General features: G+C 35.1%; 1 protein-coding gene across 1 annotated transcript in view; it reads right to left on the bottom strand.

Moving 5' to 3' along the window:
* Positions 1-24,695, bottom strand: part of cacna1ea (calcium channel, voltage-dependent, R type, alpha 1E subunit a) — a 201,891-nt gene that overhangs the window by 115,966 nt on the left and 61,230 nt on the right. The window contains exon 4 of the mRNA XM_017357424.4: positions 4,982-5,248. Within this exon, the coding sequence (XP_017212913.4) occupies positions 4,982-5,248 (267 nt within the window). The remainder of the gene's footprint in view (positions 1-4,981; positions 5,249-24,695) is intronic.

Raw genomic sequence — 24,695 nt, 5'->3', positions numbered from 1 at the left:
GCCGCGAATAAAAGAGAGAACGCACAAAAGGATATCAATCAACGCAGACAAGCACATTTCCATGATATCACCGCCCTCAATCGCTCTCTTTCTTTCATCATTAAGCTGCTGAACAGCTCGTAACATGCAGCACGTCTTACAACAAGCAAACCTCTAAACCTTTTTTGTTACATGATCACAGCATGTGGCCACTCCAATTTCTTCCCTCCTTGGTGTCATTGAAAACAACAGGAATGACATTCAACACAAGTAAAGGATTGAAGTCAACTGAGAGCAGGGAAACACATGCGCTTACGTGTTATCAAAAGTCTCTCTTCTTTGGAAATGACACCTCCGCGTTATCCTCAGATTGGTTCACACTCTGCAGCCCTCGCCCGCATAGTGTGAGAAGTTTCTCTTTTTAGCATGCATACTCATTTGGCATTTAGATGTTTTTTTAGATGCCTGACAATATGCTGCTTAGCTGGTATCAAATTTAACATCAAATGTCACAGAAATAGAGCTTTATAAAACATAAATAAACAAATAATACTCATAACAACATGTCTGGCTGTTACATTACATAACATATTCCTATACGCATTTCTGCCTCATCTATCCACTTTACTAATCATGAATGGAAATACTGGATTACATTAAGCCCAATTTGGGTCAAATATGGACAAAACCTATGTTAATTTTTTAAAATAAATTTAAAGGGGATTTTTTTGACCTAACAGTTGAGTTTTTCCATGTTTGACCCAGAAATTGCTGAAAACAAGCCAGCATTATTTAGAGCAGTGATGCCCAAAGTAGGGCTCACAAGCCAAAGTTGGCCCATTGTAACCTTTGATTTGGCCCACCATCCCTTCTGAGAGGAGAAGTGAGTTTGATGGAGAGGGTTGGGGCAAACGCCTTTAACACAGAAATTATCAATTCTAATTTAACATAACCTTTTTTGTTTGCTTTATTGCTGAGCTACAAGCAAACCGAAATTAAATACTTCAATTAATTGTTGTAAATGAATCAGATTTTTTAAAATATAAATACTGTCACCTTAATGGATAGAGGATGCAGAAAACATCTGCAAGCAAATCAAGGCAAAAACTATTGTAATTCTGTTATAAATGAGAATGTTTTGTTTTTAATGTAATAAGTTCATAATTAAATAAAAAAACTGCATTAGTTAATATAAGCAATGATTTCTATTCTTTTTTAAACATTATTAAATAAATTAGGAAATTACCTATAACTAAATTTACCTTTGATCTGTTAGCCTCAGTCGAGTTTGGTTTTTGACCCTTCATGAGAAAAGGTTTGGGCACCCCTGATTTAGAGCATACTTAAAGATATGCAGATGGAATTTCCACAAATTTTGGCAGACAGTAGACATGGCAAGTTTTGGCAAAAATGAATGCCACAGCTATTTTCCTTCATTATCTATTTAGGTACAGTAGCACTTATTTCAAAAAAGAAATCACTTTCCTATTGCACAAGCATATGCTTATAAGCGTTTCTCTGCAAAAATCTGCGAGATTACCGAAAACACGTTATTCTGCCTCATCTATTCATTTTTACCAATTCAGAGCTCTTCAAATAAACATGCTGGATTGTATTAACCCAAATTTGGGTCAAATATGGACAAACCCAATGTTCATTCATTCATTTTCTTTTCGGCTTAGTTCCTTAATTAACCATGGTTTGCCACAGTGGAATAAACCGCCAACTTATCTAGTATATGTTTGACACAGCAGATGCCCTTCCAGCTGCAACCCATCACTGGGAAACACCCATACACACTTATTCACACACATACACTATGGACAATTTAGCTTACCCAATTTACCTATAGAGCATGTCTTTGGACTTGTGGAGGAAAATAAAGCACCTGGAGGAAACCCACGCGAACATGGGAAGAACATACAAACTCCATACAGAAATGCCAACTGACCCAGCTGAAGCTTGAAAAGCGACCCTCTTGCTGTGAGGCAACAGCGCTACCCACTGCACCGCCCCAAACCCAATGATAATTTTTCAAATTAAATTTAAATGTCATTTTTCAACCAAACTGTTGGGTTTGTCTATGTTGACCCAGAGATGGATGAAAACAACCCAGTATGTTAAGCAGGTGAAACTTCCACATATTCCAACAGAGTACACTTCGCAGGTTTTGCCAAAAATGAACACCACAGCCATTTTCCTCCATTATTGTCACACAACCAGCGATCGCTTTCCAGAGATCGCTGGTTCTCACACGAACTCTTAGGACTACATTTCCGCATTCCCCAGGACTACACATTCATACATGCACTTCTTCCAAACACGCACGCCTGGTCATTTATCTATCCTGATTGCAATCACCAGCTGAACCTTGTCACAGACTGATATCACACCATTCATAAGCCACTCTTTCACCCTTCCAGTTTGCCGAGTCTTGTTTACCCTAGTGTGACTTTACAACGCGTTTCCCTGTCTTGTTTCTCCGAGTTAGACCCTAGCTTTGTATTCACTTTTCTCCTGTTTAGCCGCCTGCCTTTTGACCTGTTGCCTGTTAATACGATTCTGGATTTGCCTACACATACCCTGATTTGGTTTGTACCTGATTTGACCACTGCTTGCCTGACGCTGAATAAACCTGCATATTGGATCTTACCTTCTGTTGTGAGTGTCACTCCCCCCAGTTGTTACAATTATCTATTTATGTACAGCAGCACCCATTTAAAAAAAAAGAAATCACATTCCTATTGCAAAGGCTGCCAAGTTTTTGTAAATAACTATTTATTACTATTAAATTACATATTTAGCAAACAACAATAGATGGATTTGAGTCAAATTATACCTGTTTCATCCAATCCAACCTGCACATAGTATGCTCTACCTAACAAAGGCTTTCAAATGATCTCCTTAAATGACCTTACAACATAAAAACTACAATGCTTTAAATCACTCTCACAGCAAGGCCTTTACTGATTCTTTACAGTTAGTCACAGAGCACTGCCTAACCTAAGTAATATCTAAGCCACACAGTCAGATCTGGACAGTGTGCGGTGACATTAAAAAAAAGGGCAAATGAAACGCCAACAATTGTTCTAGTAGTGCACACCTGTGACAGCTATGGTCGACGGCCTTATCATCTCCTGTCACTGACTCATCACATTTGCATCATAGAGAAGGCTTTTTTTAATCACACTGTGGCACTTTGAAGTCGGCAATCGATGACATGAGTCCAAACACCTCCTCTGGGGATTACGTGGTTTCTGGGTTTACCTCTCCTCCTCACTCTCCTGATAAACTTATCCGTGATTGTTTATATGGTTCCTCATAATCAGGAGCCAGCTTGACAGAGTATTAATTACACAGAGAGCTCACAAAAAAGCAACATTATAATATGAAAGATACAGCATCTATATATATATACACTCACCGGCCACTTTATTAGGTACACCTGTCCAACTGCTCGTTAACGCAAATTTTTATTCAGTCGATCACATGGCAGCAACTCAATTCATTTAGGCATGTAGACATGGTCAAGGCAGTCTGCTGCAGTTCAAACAGAGCATCAGAATGGGGAAAATGATGATTTAAGTGACTTTGAATGTGGCATGGTTGTTGGTGCCAGACAGGCTGGTCTGAGTATTTCATTAACTACTGATCTACTGGGATTTTCACGCACAACCATCTTTAGGGTTTAAAGAAAATGGTCCAAAAAAAAAGGAACATGAAAATGAGTTCACTGTACTCAAATGGCCTCCACAGTCACCAGATCTCAATCCAATAGAGCACCTTTGGGATGTAGTGGAATGGAAGATTTGCATCATGGATGTGTAGCTGGCAAATCTGCAGCAACTGTGTGATGCTATAATGTCAATATGGACCAAAATCTCTGAGGAGTATTTCCAGTACCTTGTTGAATCTATGCAGTTCTGAAAACAAAAGAAGGTCCAATGTGGGACTAGTAAGGTGTACCTAATGAAGTGACCGGTGAGTGTATGTCTCTACTATGATTTGTAAAGCCTATAGTGGAATGGCCCTGTCCATGGTCCTGAAGGCAATTCAGTTCAAAGAGTGTATATGCAACACATCAAGAGGTGTATTTCAAAATGTATGACACAATTATATATATATATATATATATATATATATATATATATATATATATATATATATATATATATAATTATATATAATAATTATTTAATTATATTAATAATTAATATAATAATAATTATTATTATTATTATTATATTGATTTTATTAAAAAATATAATACAAAGATTCATTTTAAATTTGTGCAATTATCAAGTAAAGGAAAACAAAATTGCACATGCACACTTGCCTGTCAGAAGATCTTACCAATTAACACATGCAAATCACTGTTAATTGCTGGTAAGAAATAAAAATGATAGAGATAATTTAAAATGTAATATAGCATATTCAAATTCTTGACATCTTTTTTTTACGTTTACATACCGTCAACAAAAATTTATTTTTTATTGCTTAAATGGTGAAAGCAAAATGTTTCATGTATTAGTGAGCGAGCAAAATTTTTACAATTATTGTTTTAAAAGAATATAAACTTATTCAATGTATTTATCAACATATAAATGTTTACTTTAATTAATGACTTAATTTATAGTCGCTGTCTGCATTGTTAATGTACTTCTGAATAACTAAAACTGTGGAGTTGTGAAGAATGCACTTCATAAATACAATCATGTGATATACAAAAGGTTTGAATGCACCTGTTGTATGATCAACATGTCTTTTGAATTAAAAAAAAGCCTTAAACTCAAACAACCTGTAAAATAAAGTAAAAGCAGTGTGTAAAAGCACCCTAAAATGTAGAGAGACACTGACCATTTTGAAGTTCGTATCAGCAGAAATAAACACAGGAGTTGCTTGTGCGTTTGTAAATACGTGTTGACAACATGTGTGCTGTCAACCCCTACTGTGTGTTTTTGGGGGGAGCAGGGCGTGTTTTACCGTTTAGACAAAAGGATATGGCCACTCTATGATCTTCTTGGCATACTTCCTAACGATGTTGTCCTCTCCAAAGATGAAGAGAGATCTGTTGACGGTGAAGCAGTTCTGTCGGACAGGAATGGGGTTGTACAGAGCCATGGTTCGGGCTCGTTGCGCTTTGGTCTGTTTGAAGGCTGGTGAAACTCCACCTGTGGATACCGCCGGAGCATCCCGGTTCCGACTGCGCTCCGAACCCCCATCCCCGGCTCCCAGCAGACCGGGAACATCGTCTCCGAAGCGAGCCATTCTGTGTGGAGCATAAAACAGAGAAATCTTAGTCCCAGGTGCAAAAAAGCGCGTTCATTCCTCACAGTGAACTGCAAAAAAACATCCAAAACTGCGAGAGTTTCCCCTGATATGACAAACGACGAATTATAGCGTCCTCCAAGCACGCGCAACACGTAACTAACTCCAACAGAAAAACGCCAAACACCAAAAGTAACATTACCTGAAAGCAAAATGGGGAATAAAAGCGTTTAAAATCCGTATATCCAGTCGTACATCCCATGAAGATGTTGTTTTAAACAGGTGGAGAGAAAACTATTTTCTGAGGAACAGTAGAAACCTGCACCCATTTCACATCAGTCCAACGTGATGAAACTAAAAAGCCATCGCTTTTGAATCCCTCTAGGTTTGTTTTTTTCCCGCTTTCGTCACTCTTTCATCCCTCTTACGTATTGTTAATGTTTTTTCCGGATTGTTTTTTGTCTTTTCACGCGTCAACTGCAGTGTTCAACAAGCTCCATCTTCACGGTGTGAGCGGTGAGGCGCGAATGGGGTTTGTTTAAGGTTGGCACGCGCGCCTGGCCACCCCTCACCAAAGCGCGCGAATGTGTCTGAGCGCGTGCTGGCTCTCCAACCGATACTACAGTATTTATCTAAAAGAAAAACGCAAAACATCTAAACACGTTCACATACGATCAAATTAGTTTTTTAGTTGTTATTATTTAACGTTGATATACCATCAGTATATTAATTTGTAAGATTTATTCTTTTAAATAAATGAAAGATTAGATAGAAAGGCGATGTATTCTCGTGTTTTTACCCAAGCTTTCACTAATCGCTTCGTGAGCCAACTTCAGAGGTAAAACATCTAAAATACGCCGATTGCTTAACAGAAATTAGTCTACATAAAATAAATTTAGATTGAAATCAAAATGTAATAATGTTTCTTAAATGAGTAGTTTCACAACGAAAATGCTGCCATCATTTACTCATCCTCTCTACTGTTTTTCAAACCTGGGTTTCTTTTTTGGTTGTTGAACACAAAGCTATTTTGAAAATTTGGTGACCAAAGAGTTAATTGTGACCATTGACTTTCATGGCAGAAAAAAATGCTATTTATTTATTTTTATTCTTTGAATGTATGCATTTTTTTATATGTGATATTTTATTTTATTGTATATTTACTTATTTAGTGTATAATTGTGTTTTCTTTAACTTTCCTCCTAATTGAACTTGTGTGTAGTTTAAGGGTGTTTGTTTATGTGTATATGTATCCATATTATGTACAGGGCTCAGCATATATAAGTACGCCTTTCACAAATCTCATTTAAATGAATATTTTCTAAGCTATACAATATATAATTTGCATTAACATTAGATTAGTCAGTACTGAAGCCAAATCTGGAGCTAATCTAACAAAATATGTTATTATAACGGTCCTTTAGTAGCCCAAATTTATATGTAAGAGAAAAATATTAAACACAAATTTAAAAAGAGCAAAATTCAATAGAAAAAAATATAATTTTGTTGAAATTTTTGTAAGTTTGCATTTCTTATATATATTTTACATGAATTTAATTGTTTGATCTTTCAATTTCTAAAGAAGTTTTGACTTAAATATTATTTTAATAAATATTTCCGTTTCATAAATCTATTTTGTTCAAATGCATCAAAATACATTACCTATATTCACTGAGAAATGTATACAAACTATCTTCAAATTGGGGTGTACTCAATTACGCTGAGCACTGTTGTATTTTAATTGTTTCTATTTTCTGTCCGACCTAAGATGTTGTCACCATTGACTTCCATAGTACAAAAAAATGCTATGGAAGCAAATGGTGACCATGAACTGGAAGTCAATGGTGATTTTTGTCCAGAAGTTAATTATACTTTAGTACATGAACTACATGTGTTGATTCGTGTTAACGGCCCTTTTCATATGTTTCTATAAATACAACAAGTGAATATTTTTTTCCATAATGTTTAATTGTGTCATTCTCATTCATAATTTATCATGAGACTGTAGTTCTTGTTATAGCCATTGCGTGCAGTAGATCTGTTCAAATATGTTTTTCTTTCTAATCAAAGTCTGCAATGTTGTAATTCACCTCATAGCTAGTTGTTTGGTTTGTTTGTGGCTTGTAACACTTTAAGAGACCTTTTAAAAATCTTTACGGGAAAAATGAAGGGAAAAAAATCAGTCATGAACCACAATATATTGTACATGCAATATATTTTTCTACAGCTCAACCTAAACAAAATATACATAAAAGTCCCAACTGTGCCTGTGTATAGATTATTTGCACTTCAAACACTTAAAAAAGACATGTTAAAAATGTGAAACAACACAATTCCTGACAACTTAATTGCATAATGTTCAATCCACTTAAATTTGAAAAAAAAAAAAAATACAACTTAGTTTATTCATGTTGTCGATTTTGTGGAATCCAGCATTTTTTACAGTGACTGAAGAAAAAAGTTATTTAAAACAAACCCAAAATGTTTGCAAAATATCAATTGCATGCACTGTAACATCCTTTTCACCCAGAGCAGACACCTGTACAGAGTCTATGATGCTCTATTCTGGGTGCAGCTTGTTTAGTTGACTTTGAGCTTAGAGATAATTGGTGTTTAAAACTCGCTCTTCTGGCGCGCCTGCTGACAGGCTTGTGCGAGAGATTGTACTTGTTGGCCTCATAACGACAGGAATTGTCACAAAGAAACAAGACAAGACATGATCAACACTGTCATGAGTTCAAAGATGTTTCTGCAGGTGTAGTCCTGGGCGCATTTGCCTTTTAAGCATCCTAAACTAAAGCCTGAAACACAACACATCATTACTTGAAATAACGCATTTTGTCGGGCTAGATTAGCATCTCTGTAAATCACCCATAAAGAGAGAATTAGAACAATTTCTGACACATCAATCTAATAATGTTGCAGTGAATGGAAACATCCATACACTCATTCACACACACTTTTGTGCCAATTTTGTTTACCCAATTCACCTATAGCGCATGTCTTTGGACTGTGTGGGAAATTAAAGCACTCGAAGGAAACCCACACGAACACGAGGAGAACATGCAAACTCCACACAGAAATGCAGAATGGCCCAGCTGGGACTCAAACCAGCAACCTTCTTGTTGTCAGACGACAGTGCTAACCATTGAGCCACCTTGCCACCCCATGTGTGTGTATATGTATCTATATGTATATTGTATTTTCAATGCTTCTATTATCCATCTAACCTAAGATTAACTTAAAAAGAAAAAAAAGATTTAAACTGAAAATATATTAATAAACTTATAAATAATACTCATAAACTGCACCAGCAAATGGGATGTGAGACATTGGGGCATTTAGTGATGTCACATAATCTGCTTAAAATTAATGAGCAGAACAGTTTAAGAGCCAGAAAGAACCCGCTAATAATAGTCAGCAGGCAAAATGAGAGATCTCACGCAGAGGGAAGAAAAAAAATGGATCCGGCTAATAAAAATGATGATGAAAAATGCAACAGTCCAATGACCCAGTAGATCATTCCAGAGTGAGGTTATTTTCACAAAGCATGAGCGTAGAGTTAAAAATAAAAAGATGTTTCTCCTCTTTCCTTCTTCAAAAGTGAAACTAATTATTTAGGAAGTGCAAATGAGCATTTAAATAAATATTTTTATTGTTTGTCCAAACTACTTACTCTCACCGGCCACTTTATTAGGTACACTTGTCCAACTGCTTGTTAGCGCAAATTTATAATGAGCCAATCACATGGCAGCAACTCAATGCATTTAGGCATGTAGACATGGTCAAGACGATCTGCTGCAGTTCAAACCGAGCATCAGAATGGGGAAGAAACGGTGACTTTAAATGCCAGAGTAGTTCAGAAACTGCTTATCTACTGGGATTTTCACGTACAACCATCTCTAGGGTTTGCAAAGAATGGTCCAAAAAAGAGAAAATATTCAGTGAGCGACAGTTCTGTGGGTGCAAAAGGCAACAATAACTCAAATAACCACTCGTTACAACTGAGATATGCAGAAGAGCATCTCTAAACACACAAAACATCCAACCTTGAAGCGGATGCGCCACAGCAGCAGAAGACCACACTGGGTGCCACTCCTTCCAGCAAAGAACAGGAAACTGAGGCTATAATTCACTCAGGCTCACAAAAATTGGACAATAGATGACTGGAAAAACGTTGCCTGATCTGATGAGTCTTGAATTCTGCTGCAACATGAAAGCATGGATCTATCCTGCCTTGTATCAATGCTTCAGGCTGGTGGTGGTATAATAGTTTGGGGGATATTTCTTGACACGCTTTGGGGCCATTAGTACCAATTGAGCATCATGTCAACGCCACAGCCTACCTGAGTATTGTTGCTGACTATGTCCATCCCTTTATGACCAAAGTGTACCCATCTTCAACTTACAGCAGCATAGCAGGATATGTCATAAAGCATGAATCATCTCAGACTAGTTTCTTGAACATGACAATGAGTTCACTGTACTCAAATGGCCTCCACAGTCACCAATCCTATACAGCACCTTTGGGATTGGGTGGAACGGGAGTTTAGCATCATGAATGTGCAGCCGACAAATGCAGCAACTGTGTGATGCTATCATGTCAATATGGACCAAAATCTTTGAGGAATATTTCTAGTATCTTGTTGAGTTAATGCCACGAAGGATTAAGGCAGTTCTGAAAGAAAAAGGGGGTTCAACCTGGTACTAGTAAAGTGGACCTTATAAAGTGGCCGTTGAGTTAAAATGAGCTGAAACAACACAATTTTTGAGGTGTTTTTTGGACAACTTAATTGTTTTATGTTCCATCCAACTAAATGTGTTAAGTTAAATGAATCAATTTGTTCTGGGAAAAGATGAATAAACTGTGTGGAACCCTGCATTTTTACAGTGATTAGCTTAGGGGGAAAATACAAAATACTGTTAATGACTTCTTATTTGATGATCTTTAATATCCTCAATGATTGGTCTACATTCAACACAGGTTTTGCCCCAATTGCTGTCATATTTGGGTAGTGTGCATACTATTCCCAGCTGAGATGAGTAGGTGATGTAGTGCACTTAAACAGGTGCCCTATATTGGGGTCTACTATAAATACGACTGTGTAAGAAACACACAGAAACTCTCAGAGCTATCAGTGTCTATCCTCAATGGCCAATTACTCACAAAATCTGAAAGAACAGTTTTGCTCTATAGAGGCAATGGAAAAAGGACCAAATGTGTGTGTGTGTAAGGGTGACAGAATGAGAGAAGTGTGTCAGTGAGAGAGATGAAGACAAAGGCAAAATGAAAGAATCAAGAAGGAAGTGCTGTAGCGTATGCATTCATCACATGTCAACACGTTTTCATAACAGTCCATTGAATAAGCCTTATGGAAAGCATGGGAGTGGCAAGAGCAGCGGTTGTCACCTGACTGCTGACAGAGAAACTGCTGCTCGGGTGCAAACCCTTGGCATAGTCAGCCTGGCTGCCTTCCAGACACTAAGACTTAAAGGTAGAGTACTTAAATGGGTCATATTATGGCCTATTTATAAGAACTCATTTAAGTCTCAGTGTTCCCTAGAATGTGCCTGTGAAGTTTTAGCTCAAAATATCTCACATGTATAATTCAGTGTTGTAAATGTCTCTATTGGGTGGAAGCAAACACACACACACACACACACACACACACACACACACACACACACACACACACACACACACACACACACACATTTTTTCTATGTGTTTCTTTAAATGCAAATGAGATCCAGCATTGTCAGAGGAGGAAAATTGAAAGGCTTAATAAATTAACAACTTTTTCAGTTAAATGCTAAAGCAACATCTATTTTTTTCGTTCAAGTCAATATGTTAAAAAGATTATAAAACAATTATTTGACTCCTCTGAATTACCCAAGAATACATGGGAACACGAGTTGGGGATCACCATCAGTGAAATAGAACAGGATTATACAGTATACTCAATTTGGTACACAGTTCTTCTATATGTGCTCGACACAGTTTAAATGCAATTTAAGATTTTTCGCAGAGCACACTATACTAATGCCAGATTAGCCTGAATATATCCAAATAGAAGTAATACTTGTAATACTTGTGTGTTGTTCAAACACACACGTTTTTGTCTTGTTTACGATTGACAATGTATTGGTCTAAAATATTTGATATTTTTGAAATACCATTCAAAATTCCTTTTAAGCCAAATTTGCCTTCAACAACACAGAACGTTGTATTTTTTATCACACTATTGGCTAGGAGGCTTATTCTCTTTAAGTGGAAACAAACATCTCCACCTTCATATGACAGATGGATGAAATACTTTTTTTGTGTGTTTAACATTGGGAAAAAAAGGGTTTCATTAAGAGGGTCTTTAAAACCTTTTTACAAAACATGGAAACCTTTGTTGAATTATATTGACTCAGTTGATCTTGCTGAATAAGTTGGCAGTTCATTCTGCTGTTGTGACCCCAGATTAAAAAAGGGACTAGGCTGAAAATAAAATGAATGAATGAGTTTATTACTTTTAATGTTTTTTTGTTTGTTTTTTTATATATATATTTATTATTATTAGTAGTATTATTTATTTATTTGTTATTATTATTTTACATGTATAGTGTTATTTAAAAACTATAGTGTGTTTTTTATGGTCATTGGTTCTTAGTTGTGAAAAAGCAGAACAGTGTATTTCTTAATATTTTTGTATGTATAAGATATTGTATCTGCACAAAATACTAATAAATACATTTGGCAGAAAAACTGAAAAAAAAACAAACATTTATATAACATCATTCAAATCAACACTACCAGGCAGATATTTTATGCAACAAAGAACAAATTAAAAAAAAGTTAATTCTTAAAGCTTATATTTAAAAGGAAAGTTTACCCATAAATTAAAATACATTTCTGTTGAACGCAAAAGTAGGTGTTTTGAAGAATGTTAAAAAAACTGGCAGCCATTGACCTCTATACGAATGTTTTGAAAGTCAATGGTTACAAGTTTCAAAATATTTTCTTTTATACTCAACTGAATAAAGAAACGTAAATAAGTTTGTGCCAAGTAAAGGGTGAGTACATGATGACTAAATTATCAACTTTCTATGAATTATCCCTTTTAAATATTAATTTTAAGCAACTAAATCTCCCATCAGTGTTGTTTTGGATGCTCTGATAGCATGAAAAAAACTTATTTTTCGCACTTATCCAGACTAGGTACATGTGTAGACCTAAGTGTGCATCACACTGGCTGTTTCTATAGCAACCAGAGCTTCTAATGGCAGCTGCAATTTACCAATTGGCTCCTTTATGTAGAGGGTGGAACATTGTTATTATTTTTTCTCTCTCTCTCAAGTGAACATAAACAGCTAAAAGAAAAGTGAATCAACTGAACTGATTGGTGGAATTTTTTTTGTGCAGCATCATGGGTAATGCGGTTTATTTTCTACATGAATTCCACTACTGAACACATGGACTCAGTAAAAGCATACAAACTGTTAACAACCTTGACACTATAAAGCTAGTGTTTCTTTTAAAGATGTAATATCTAAAGTCTGGAAATATTTATCATTTACTATTTTTCAGCTTTATTTTATTACCTAAAGCATTACTTCTTAATTGGGGTGACATGATGCCTTAGTCGTTAGCACTGTCGCCTCACAGCAAGAAGGTTGCTGGTTCAAGCCCCAGCTCGGTCAATTGGCATTTTTGAGTGGAGCTTGCATGTTCACTCCATGTTTCTCCTCATATTCTCTCTGGTTTCCCCCACAGTCTAAATACATGCGCAATCTGCTTGTTAAGTCATGATGTATCGGTGAGGTTTGGAATACTGTTTCCGGGTCCAAGCCGCCACTTAAATTGAGATTCATATTTCATATTTCATACATTCATATTATTACATAATTCATATTACACATTAATGTGAATTTTATATAAAAGCATGGTGTACACATCAGTCTCTGGACTTGTTGCATCACAAATACCAAAATTTGAACAATTTATAAGAAAAGAATCATTTTCTGGCCATCGGATATTAGGAATAGATGTATATATTGTGACTGTGATTTTACACCTTTCACAAATGTTTATTATAACAATTTGATGATTTTCCCCATACAGTTTAAAATAGAAATTGGACCCAAAAGCCGCTTTGTGTGACGTAACACTTAACAAGTGGATAGGTGAATTGAATAAGCTAACTTATCCATAGTCTATGTGTGTGAATGAGTGTGTATAGATGTTTCCCAGTACTGGGTTGCCACAGGAAGGGCTTTGATGAAACCCTGATGAATAATGCGACTAAGCCAAAAGAAAATGAATGAATGAATAAATAAATACGACTAAGTAACTGTAACAATAACAACACTGCCCTCAGCGGTGGACATGTTTGTTGATGTACTAGTCAGCATCCGCTATATATACAGTATACACTGGCTCTAGTACAAATTATTTTAGTAAGATGCCAAGAGACTTCCAAGCACAACAATCGATAGGAAATACAAAAATGGAATTTTGCCTCTACTGTCTGCTGTGGCATTTTCAAATGACACAGAACTTAATGTAGTGCACAAAAGGTTAATTTGATACTATACATATTCAGTATTTGCTTGTGTACTTATTCGATATTAACTACACATTGATGAGTTCAGGCACAATCGATATTATAAAAACTAAGTTTGAATGGAGTAATAGAAACCATAATATTACACTACCTTTTCATGGTTTTCTTTTTTTTTTTTTTTTTTTGGAAGTTTTGATATTCAAATAAGTAAATCTGAAAAAATTCTTACTTGATGTTTTAAGAATTCACACCCAAAAAGCAATTGTAAGACTCAAACAAAATAATATTGGTTAGTATATGATATTTATGTGATGGAAAAAAAAATTACATTTTCCCTTAGACTCTAATTTAATGAATTTAGAAATATCTGGTCCAAGTGTACTGAATACATAAGGTTGCTCCATCCAATCTTTGTAGAAATATAAAAAAAATTACTACCTAATTCCCATCCATAGAACAAACATTTTTCAATGCATGACCTATTGCATCCCCCTCTTAATCCTCTATTTAGATTGGGAACTTACAGCTGAAAATAGCTAAACTAAAGTTGAGTAAAATAAATAAAGATTAAATCCTCTCTGAACTACAGATAGGTCCATAAGAATTTGGACATCCACAATTCTAACATTTTTGGCTCTATACACCAACACAATGGATTTAAACTGAAATGAATGTGCTTTAACAGCAGACTGTCAGCTTTAATTTGAGAGTATTTATATCCAAATCAGGTGAACACTGTAGGAATTATATATTAAAATAGTTTGCATATGTGCCTCACACTTGTTAAGGGACCAAAAGTAGTTAGACATTTGGCTTCTCAGCTGTTCCATGGTTACGTGTGTGTTATTATTTCCTCATTATCCTAACTATAATGAGCAGATAAAAGGTCCAGAGTTCATTTCAAGTGTGCTATTTGCAATTTGAATCTTTTACTGTCAACTCTCAAGATGAGATCAAATGAGCTGTCAAATACCCTCAAATTAAAGCTGACAGTCTTCAGTTAAAGCACATCTTGTTCGTTTAATTTCAAATCTATTGTGTTAGTGTAAAGAGCCAAAAACTTTTAGAATTGTGATGATCAAATATTTTTGGACCTAACATTATGTATATTTAGTTCTTGATATTACCTATGTGACCATTTTATTGTTACTGTTATTTTCATGTTTATTTTTTCATGAAACTTTTGTTTTGTATTGTGTTCTGCTACTTTATAGTTTGTAAAAAAGAATAATATTTAGCAATGGGAAATGTACACTCTCTTAAGTGAAATAATTGTACCGCATATATTGCTACTATAAATAAAATATAAAAAAACTAAAGTTGAGTCAAATATGCACTCAAAAGCAATATACAACAAAAACAGTCAAATAAACATGATAAAAAAGCATTTAAAACACGTAACGTCTAGACTAGTAATTGTCTCTGTGTTTGTCGTTCTCTCTCCCCCTCCTACTGCTGTCTAGCAGCTCTGCGTTTGATCACAGAAAACACAATTAATCTGACAGTTCTATAGCTTTACCTCAGTGTAAGGTAAATCAGCAAACCTCGACCTCTCTGTTTAACTTTAGTATTCCATACCCAACTAATTAATAGCTAAGCAAGAGGTATGAACCCACACTCCCTTACAATATAGTGTCCTTGTCATCCTAATATGGGTCTCCATGGTGACTGTACACCGTTGAATTTCTAATTTGTCCCTGCCGTTGTTGGATGCACAAGGTATGCTCAACAATCAGACACCTTTCACAGTTGATCTCATGCGTAGGCTCCACTGTCACCCTCAGAGACACAATGTATGTGCCGAAGACATGCTGAATGTCTAACCTGCCGGATTCGCACAATCGCAATGCAGCTTCAACCTGAAACGTATCTGAGATTATAATACAGTATACTGTGAATCATCCTTCACTGCCATAAAGTACATACAAACACAGAACAAAATTTATTTTCACCTAATTACCAATTTATTTTCAATTGAAAAACATAAACAATAAATAAATCAATAAATCAATTAAAGGACAGTTTCAAAGGGACAGTTTTTAAATGACCTTTAGGGCTTTCCTTTTCTATGAAACAGAAGACTGAATTTTTTGTATGTGGTCCATTTAATAAAAGTTTCCCAGAGATGGGTTGCGGCTGGAAGGGTATCCGCTGTGTAAAAATTGCTGGATAAGTTGGCGGATCATTCCGCTGTGGCGACCGCAGATTAATAAAGGGACTAAGCCGACAAGAAAATGAATTAATAAATATAATAAAAGTCAGAGATGTCCTTTCAATAACAAAATAATGAAATAATTATTACACAAAAAAACTCTAGACTCTTCCCATGGGCTTTAAGAACACCAAATAAACCTACAACTAATTAAATATGTTTATGCTGCTACTTTCAATAATAATTTAATTATTTGTTCTGAAATGTCCTATTGTAATGTTTTGTTCATTCATTATTCACCAGGGGTCACCACAGCGCAATGAACCGCCAACTTATCCAGCATATGTTTTAAACAGCGGATGCCCTTCCAGCTGCAACCCAGTAATGGGAAACATTGATCCACACTCATTCACACACATACACTAATTATGTCAAGCCAGTTGTTCATCAAATTCACCTATAGCGAATGTCTTTGGACTGTGGAGGAAACGGTAGCACCTGGAGGAAACCCACGCCAGTACAGAGAGAACATGCAAACTCCACACAAAATATCAACTGACCCAGCCGGACTTGAACCAGCGATCTTCTTGCTGTGATTCGACAGTGTCAACCACTGAGCCACTGTGTCGTCTATTGTAATGTTTTACTATGTTTTATTAATGTTTTTAATTGCACTAACGGCAGTTGAACTGTAATCTCATTGTATTTTAATATAATAAAGCTGAAACTAAAAATCATACACACAGTAATAAATGTTGTTGCTGTTGTTTCAACTTGTAAGTGTTCATGATGTCTTAAATTTTTTAGGGTTACTTTACTGAAATAGAGATGGTTGAATTTAGCGAGACTTTTTAGGATTTAGAAGATTAAATAGATAAGTTAGTGTAATTTAAAAATGAAGTTGGCAGAAATTCAAGTGTAATGCACATGGTTTAAGTTTAGTGAACTTAAACATTGAAGATGTCTCTCATTCATGCACTAAAAAAATACTGGTTGTCCTAAATTTTTTTAAATTGAATCAAATTAACTGTATGAGTCATTTGAACTTGCAATACATTAAACTGACTCGCGTAAATTATAATATTGAGTAAAAATGAACAAAAAACATATGTTCCCATGACTCAGTGATCATATACTTTTTTACAGTATACACACACTTATATACTGTATGGCCAATTTTGTTTATTCAGCTCACTTATACAGCATGTCTTTGGGGGAAACGCCAACATGCAAACTCCACGTAGAAATGTCAAATGGCCCAGCCAGGACTCGAACCAGCAACTTTCTTGCAGTGATTTCTTGTGCTGACCCTATTACTTCCACTAACGGTTTTTAAATCTGCAAATACAAATTTCACAGAAGAAGCAGGTATCGAAGAAGAACCGTAGACAAAAACACACCACAACATTACAATGAGAAAATTGCATTTAGTGTTGCCAGATACACTTGTATGTTTCCAGCCCAAACTGTCCAAACTCTCCTAAACGCACAAAAAATTCTAAAAACTAAAAAAACAGTAGGGTTGGTTTTCACACACCTGGTTTTTGTTAAATATTTAACATAAAATGCATGTTTAAAACATCCAAACTGAACCCAAACCTGCACACATTTTGTCAACCCACTTAGGCCATTTTAACCAGCAAAATATATGTATATATATATATATATATATATATATATATATATATATATATATATATATATATATATATATATATATATATATATATATATATATATATATATATATAACTTATTTAATTACGAAACACATCCAAATACAATTTCAAAGATGATTTATTTCAGATTCAAAAAAAAATTTAATTTGTACATATTTGTACTATTTAAAGCTCAGATGTTTGAAGCAGTTAAGATAACTATGCACATGAGTTCAACTGACTCCTTTTTTAAGTCTAATAAGTTCAGTCAAGAAAATCTTTGGGATGTAAAATTTATGTCAAGACATTCAATACAGATAACTTAAAATTTTAAGTTGTGATAACTAATTGGCGCAGTCATTTTTTTTAAATCAGTGGAATACAGTGTTGTTTTGGAATGAATGAATGAATGAATGAATGAATTATTCAATCAATCAATCAATCAATCAATCAATCAATCAATCAATCAATCAATCAATTTAAAAATAAACATTTTAATATATCTTTTTGTAACACAGAAGGGGAATGTATTTGCAAATCCACACTCTTTTTGCACTTCTAGTTTCCACAGAGACAATATTAGTGTCTTTTTTAAAAACATGCACTTTGAAAATAGTTCAAAAACAGAAATGAATGGCCAAAACACATGAAAGGTTTTCCATTTTGAGCTGTAAACAGTGCGATCTAACAACCCTTTTTGCTGGGTAAAGACTAAACAATTTTAGCCTGATTTAGGCCCTATCCATTTGAGGTAAGGATTTACCATTTGAGGTAAGGATTTACAAACATTTAATTGATGGTATCAGCATGTCATAGTGGATAACATAATTAATACCATGATGTGTTTTTTGAGAAAAAGAAAGAACAAAGAAAATGTAAAACTTTTAGATTTTTAGCTCCTATTCAACAGGCTTTGTCACATTTGTGACTTAGACCAGTTGGAGAACAGAAGCACTTCAGTACACAACTATTAGACCTCAGGTGCTTTCTTTGCAGGACTGACAGACCATATTGTTCTCTCTGTGCAGTCCAGGAAAATGTCCATTAATGAGTTTTCTTTCTTTTTTTAGGCTTTTCTGTCAACAAGACAGCCAGTAGAAAACAAGCCGCTCTGGTGGCCTTTGTTTGCTTGTGTTTCTAGAAATCAGTCACTAGTTCTGCCATCTCAAGGACATCAGCTTAAGCACAGACCAATCATCACAGTTCCTTATTTCACCCCAGCATAAAAAAAACTTTGAAGATTTGAACATTTGAAGTTTGAGATTCATTCATTCATTCATTTATTCATTTTCCTTCGGCTTAGTCTCTAATTCAGAGGTCACCACAGTGGAATGAACCGCCAGCTATTCCAGAATATGTTTTACACAGCGGATGCCCTTCCAGCTGCAACCTAGTACTGGGAAACACCCACACACTCTCATTTAGACACGCTTTAGACCAGTGGTCCTCAAACTGTGGTATATGTAGTGGTACGCAAGCTTACTTCTAGTGGTACATGGAAAAATCACTGAGTAATGAATACAATTATAATCATTTAATGCGTTCGATAACACTGATGTGATCAGCATTGGCTGTTCTCTAAAGCTTACGATCAACGCACTGTGCTTAAAATGTTTATTTAATGTGTTGCATCATCAGCTGCTAAAAGTCAATTCAAATGATGCAGAACTAGATAAAGAGGTGTGTGGTGCTTGCAGAGCAGATAAGCGCTAGAGCAGTAGTCCCCAACCATCGGGCCACAGACCGGCAGCAGTCTATAGATCAATTAGTACCGGGCCGCACAAGAAATTATTAATTATTTCCGTTTTATTTATTATCTGAGTCTGAACGATCATTTATTTTGAAAAATCTTTTATTTAGAAAAATGACCGTATTCTCTTGTTACATCTCGGTCACTTGAGCATCAAAATTTAACCCACAAGCAGCAAAATGAGTAGAAACTACAGCACGACGCGCTTGCGTATTCCAGGTGTACCCAGTTGAAAACATCTTAACTTTTCAGCTCCGCGAGTCACGTGGTCAAGTTTTCAAATTGTACAAATATGAATATGCCACGTTTTCGAACTGTGCACTGCTGTAGCCGCTTAATTTGGCCAACTACGCTACTTTATTTCAATACTGGTCATTTTGGTGGTACTTGGAGAGACTATTTTTTTTGAGGTGGTACTTGGTGAAAAAAGTTTAAGAACCACTGCTTTAGACAATTTAGTTTAGTATTACTCACCTATAGAACATGTCGTTGGACTGAGAGGGGAAACCTGAGCATCCGGAGGAAACACACGCCAACACAAAGAGAACATGCAAACTCCAAACAGAAATGCCAACTGACCCATCTGGGACTCGAACCAATGAACTGAGTGAGACAGTGCCAACTACTGAGCCACCATATTGCAGTATATAGAGAAAATGTTTTTCAGTAAAGGTCAAAAAAAATATATATATATATATAAATATATATATATATATATATATATATATATATATATATATATATATATATATATATATATATATATATATATATATATATTCATCTTTCCCTCTAACCTGACTAGTCTTCCAGTTCCTGCTGCTGAAAAATATCCCCACAGCATAATACTGCAACAACCATGCTTCACTGTAGGGATGGTATTAGCCTCCAATGTTTTCTCCAATGTAACGCCTGGCATTCACTCCAAAGAGTTCCATTTTAGTGCCTTTTTACAAATTCTATGCGGGGAGTGGCTTATGTCTGGCCACTCTAACACACAGGCCTGGTTGGTGAATTGCTGCACAGATGGTTGTCCTTCTGTGAGGATCACCTCTCTCCACATAAGAACGCTGGAGCTCCATTGACCATTGGGTTATTAATCACCTCGCTGACTAAGGTCCTTCTCCCCTGATCACTCAGCTTAGATGACCGGCCAGCTCCTGGAAGAGCCCAGGTGGTTCCAATTATCTTCCACTTATGGATGATGTAGGCCAATGTGCTCATTGGAACTTTCAGAGCAGCAGAAACTTTTCTGTAACCTTCCCCAGCCTTGTACCTCAAGACAATCCTGTCTCGGAGGTCTACAGACAATTCCTTTATCTTCATGCTTGGTTTGTGCTTTGACATGCACTGTCAACCTTGGAAGCTTATATAGACAGGTGTATGCCTTTACAAATCATATCCAATCAACTGAGTTTAGCACAGGTGAATTCCAATTAAGCTGCTAAAACATCTCAAGATGAAAGCTGCGGTCACACTAGAGTTTGATAATGCAAAATTCTGTCATGCGACGCTGCAAAAAGGGGCGGGAATAAACAAGATTATTAAGCATTAAAAAAGCGAGCGATTGCTCCATGTTTTAAATTTATGTCCAGAGAGGTCATGTTTTGATCCTCGGTTGGTCTCACGCAGTCAAGTGATGCGATTTCGCAGAGCAGAGTTCATTAAGCTTGAACTTTGCACCGCAGCAACCTGTGAAACTTAACGCATGACCCTGCGTTTCCGGTCTGACGCATTTGCGTGCATATGAATGGAAGTCTATGAGGAGAAAAGTCAAGTGTGACCGCAGCTTGACCAGTGGAAACAGAATGTACCTGAGCTCAACTTACAGCTTCACGGCAAAGGCTGTGAATACTTATGTACATTTGATTTTTCTTTTTTTTTTTTTATTTATTTTATTTCAAATTAATTTGCAACAATTTCAAAAAATATTTTTTTCACATTGTCTTTATGGGGTATTGTGTGTAAAAATTTAAGGATCTTGTTTTGTGTTTGACAGACGAAAGAAATTCATAAATGTTTAGAAGCACTTCAGTGTAAGATGAGAAAAGTGTTAATTTTTTTGTGAACCTTCCCTTTAAAAAACCCTTTAATGAAATATTTTAAAGTTTATTTTGCTAGGGCACATTGTTATTCCTTAGGTGGACAATTAACCTGTGCAGATTAATGAACTGAATAGAAAAGTTTGATCTGGGAATCTTAAATTAAAATCTGACCAATTGCTTCTGCATTTTAATTGACAGTCCTTCTTTATTGATGTCAGTTTGACCCTTCAGCCACAATATTCTTACTATTCCTTCTCACCATTACTTTGCTATGAGGTAATGATGTGCAAAAAGGAAGCCCTGCCCAAATATAGACCATTTTGAGGGATGTAAACAAAAACAATGGTCCCAATGTATTCCCTGTGTAACATTTTAATTTCTATAGCTTCCGAGATTCCAAACAGGTCCACATATTTATAAATAATGTTATGATAGCTGTTTTAACATTAGGTTATGATTAAATTGCCTCTTGTTACAGTTATAAAATAGTTTGATAACAAGCAGGAAATGCCCATGGGCCACAGACATAACCACATTGAAATGATCCATTCCATCTCAACTTACTGAAATAAAAGTCTTAGTAACTTCCTGTTAGCAGATAAAAAAGGATAATTTTTGTAAATTGTTAGCTAATGCTCCCTTTTTGCTACAATATTTCTTAAAGAAGTGTAGATCAAGAGTTTTTATTTCTTTAAAGCCACAAATGAGTCATAAACAAAGAGACGGCTAGACTCTCTTCAAAGACAAATCTTGTCCTTTATTCTCAAACTTTGGACACTCTGCAAGATGTGAAAGACACCCCGAGTGCTCATTTTTATAGACTTATTTTGCGACACTTTTTATGAACATTAATAATCACTACTTTAAAGCCTCTTTTGTTTCAGGGTTCATAAAGTATCATTCATAAGGTGTCTGTTCTACTGATCATCCTCCAAAACATCAATTAAATTGGAAAAAAGCATTTCCCCCTTGAAAAACCCCACCATGGACAATTCAGCACCACTGACGCTCAACCCTGCATCCTATTTGATGCACAATGAGGCTGGGCAGCGTTTGAAATGATCACCTTAGAAATGTCACCACAAAAGCACGGCAACACAAAGCCCAGACGAGAGCACTCGATCACAACTCACGCAGACTAAATAAAGCCCATCTATGGGATCAGTGCAGTATCTCAACCAAGCCCTAATTCAAGCAATTTGGCTTGTGTTTTCAGTGCTCTGTTACCTAGCAACAGCCTCGTCTTCTCCTCATCTCAACTGACTGGGCTGAAACCATAACTCAAGCTTATATAAATCACATATTCAGAAGAAAACAACAACAGGTTTTATTTCTGTGCCGGGCAAAAGATTGTCAACAATATAAATAATATAAAACATTGTTTTTGGGAGACACCTGAGGTTTCCACCGTACTGTGATTCAAAATTTCGTAACAATGTAGGAAAGATTACAAACAACAATATGAAAGGAGATATTACATAATTATACTTGATTATTATATACATTATTATTTTTGTAGTGGTGTTTACAACCAAAATGCTTTCTCCCTGCATAGTAAACGTAAGAAAATATCTGATATATAAGGGAAAAATCAAAGCTCAAACCCAATAGTTGTATTTAAAATGTAAGCTTCACACCACACTCCTAAATGTACTGTGAATAATTCAGGAGAAAAAAAAATGTGTTCATTTCTTGTCATTCATTCTTACTTGATGAAACTTCACAAGCCTACTCAACAGTCTGTATATAGATTGTTTTATTAATTGCCATAAATAAATCTGATAGTCCAGTTTTTGCATTTTCCCTGTTGTCACGGAGAAAGTGTATTTATTACAGCGTAAAAAGCTGTGAGACACCTGTTACTCTTTTTGATGTGCACGTTTCAATGTGATCAACAGAGCCCTGGTTCCATCTAGTGGTGGCTGCATGAAGTGTAAAATAATACAAACTCCAGTAAGTGTGTGATTAAATTAGACATCATTTTTTATTGCTTTAAATACTCATTACTAAAGCTATTATAGCTTTTATAATTGCCAAACTCCCTTAAATATATTCAGGATTTTAAAGAAAAATAAATACACAAATTTAGTTTTTGAATTATATATATAATTTCGAATCTTATTGTGGCTGAAGCGTCTGAATATATTATCTATTATATTAATTATCAATTTCATTTTATTTAGTAATTCAGTATTTACATTTTTCATTTATTATTAATGTTGATGATTTTAGTTTTTTCAAAGTATTAGCTATTTATGCTTCTATACATATATTTAGTTTATTTTTAAACCAAGTTTTGGTTAAGTTTTGGTTAGAGATTTTAATATGGCAAATAAAAAAGTTTATTGTCAAGGCAACATTTCTCATTTTCATTACATTTTGTTTATTAATATTATAATATTAATATTTTGACTGGAGTAAACTAGATTGAGAGTTAAAGGGAAAGTTACAAGTCTGCATGGTTCAATTAAAAATTAAAAGGCTTTGTATTGCTGTGCTTTTGTGGTGACATTTTTAAGGTGAACATTTAAATCGCTGCCCAGCCTCATTGTGCATCAAATAGGAAATGTGGATCAATGTTGCTGAATTGTCCAGGATATAGTGTGTTTTTTGGGGGTGAACAGCTTTTTTCCAATTTAATTGATGTTTTGAAAGATGTTCAGTAGAACGGACACCTTATAAATGTTGCTTTCTGAAAACTGAAACAAACAAAACGGCTTTAAAGTGGGGATTTTGCTTATATACATATATTTAATTTATTTTTACATCAAGTTTTGGTTAGAAGTTTTAATACTGCAGGTAAAAAAAGTTCATTGTCAAGTCGACACTACATTTCTAATTTACATATTTTAATTTGTTACTATTACAGTATTATATTCTTACTACAGTTAGCTAGATCAATAGTTTAAAAGGAAAATCAGAAGTCTTTATGTATGATTCAATCAAAAATTAAACTTATGGCATAATTCACCCGCATGGCCACATTGCAATTTAAAATAAAAGAGCAATTTGGAAATTGGAATAAATTAATCGGTGAATATTATTGTTAGGTAAACAATTTTGAAATCTTTATATAAAAAAAACGTACAATGACACTTTCTAACATAAATGATTTTGCACTGATACAGATAATGGGATGGTAATTTGATGGAATTTATCTGGGAATTAATTTGGCAATTATTTTGTTCTGTACGAAATATCAGACTATTACCACGTTACACATGCTATAACAAACTTCCAAAGTATGTTTACGCAAATAAATGTCTAAAAAGCAATGCAAAAAAGTGTTTA

This window comes from Danio rerio, chromosome 8, assembly GCF_049306965.1.
Source record: "Danio rerio strain Tuebingen ecotype United States chromosome 8, GRCz12tu, whole genome shotgun sequence".
In the NCBI taxonomy this organism is placed as follows: Eukaryota; Metazoa; Chordata; class Actinopteri; order Cypriniformes; family Danionidae; genus Danio; species Danio rerio.
This window is presented reverse-complemented; position numbering and strand designations above follow the sequence as displayed.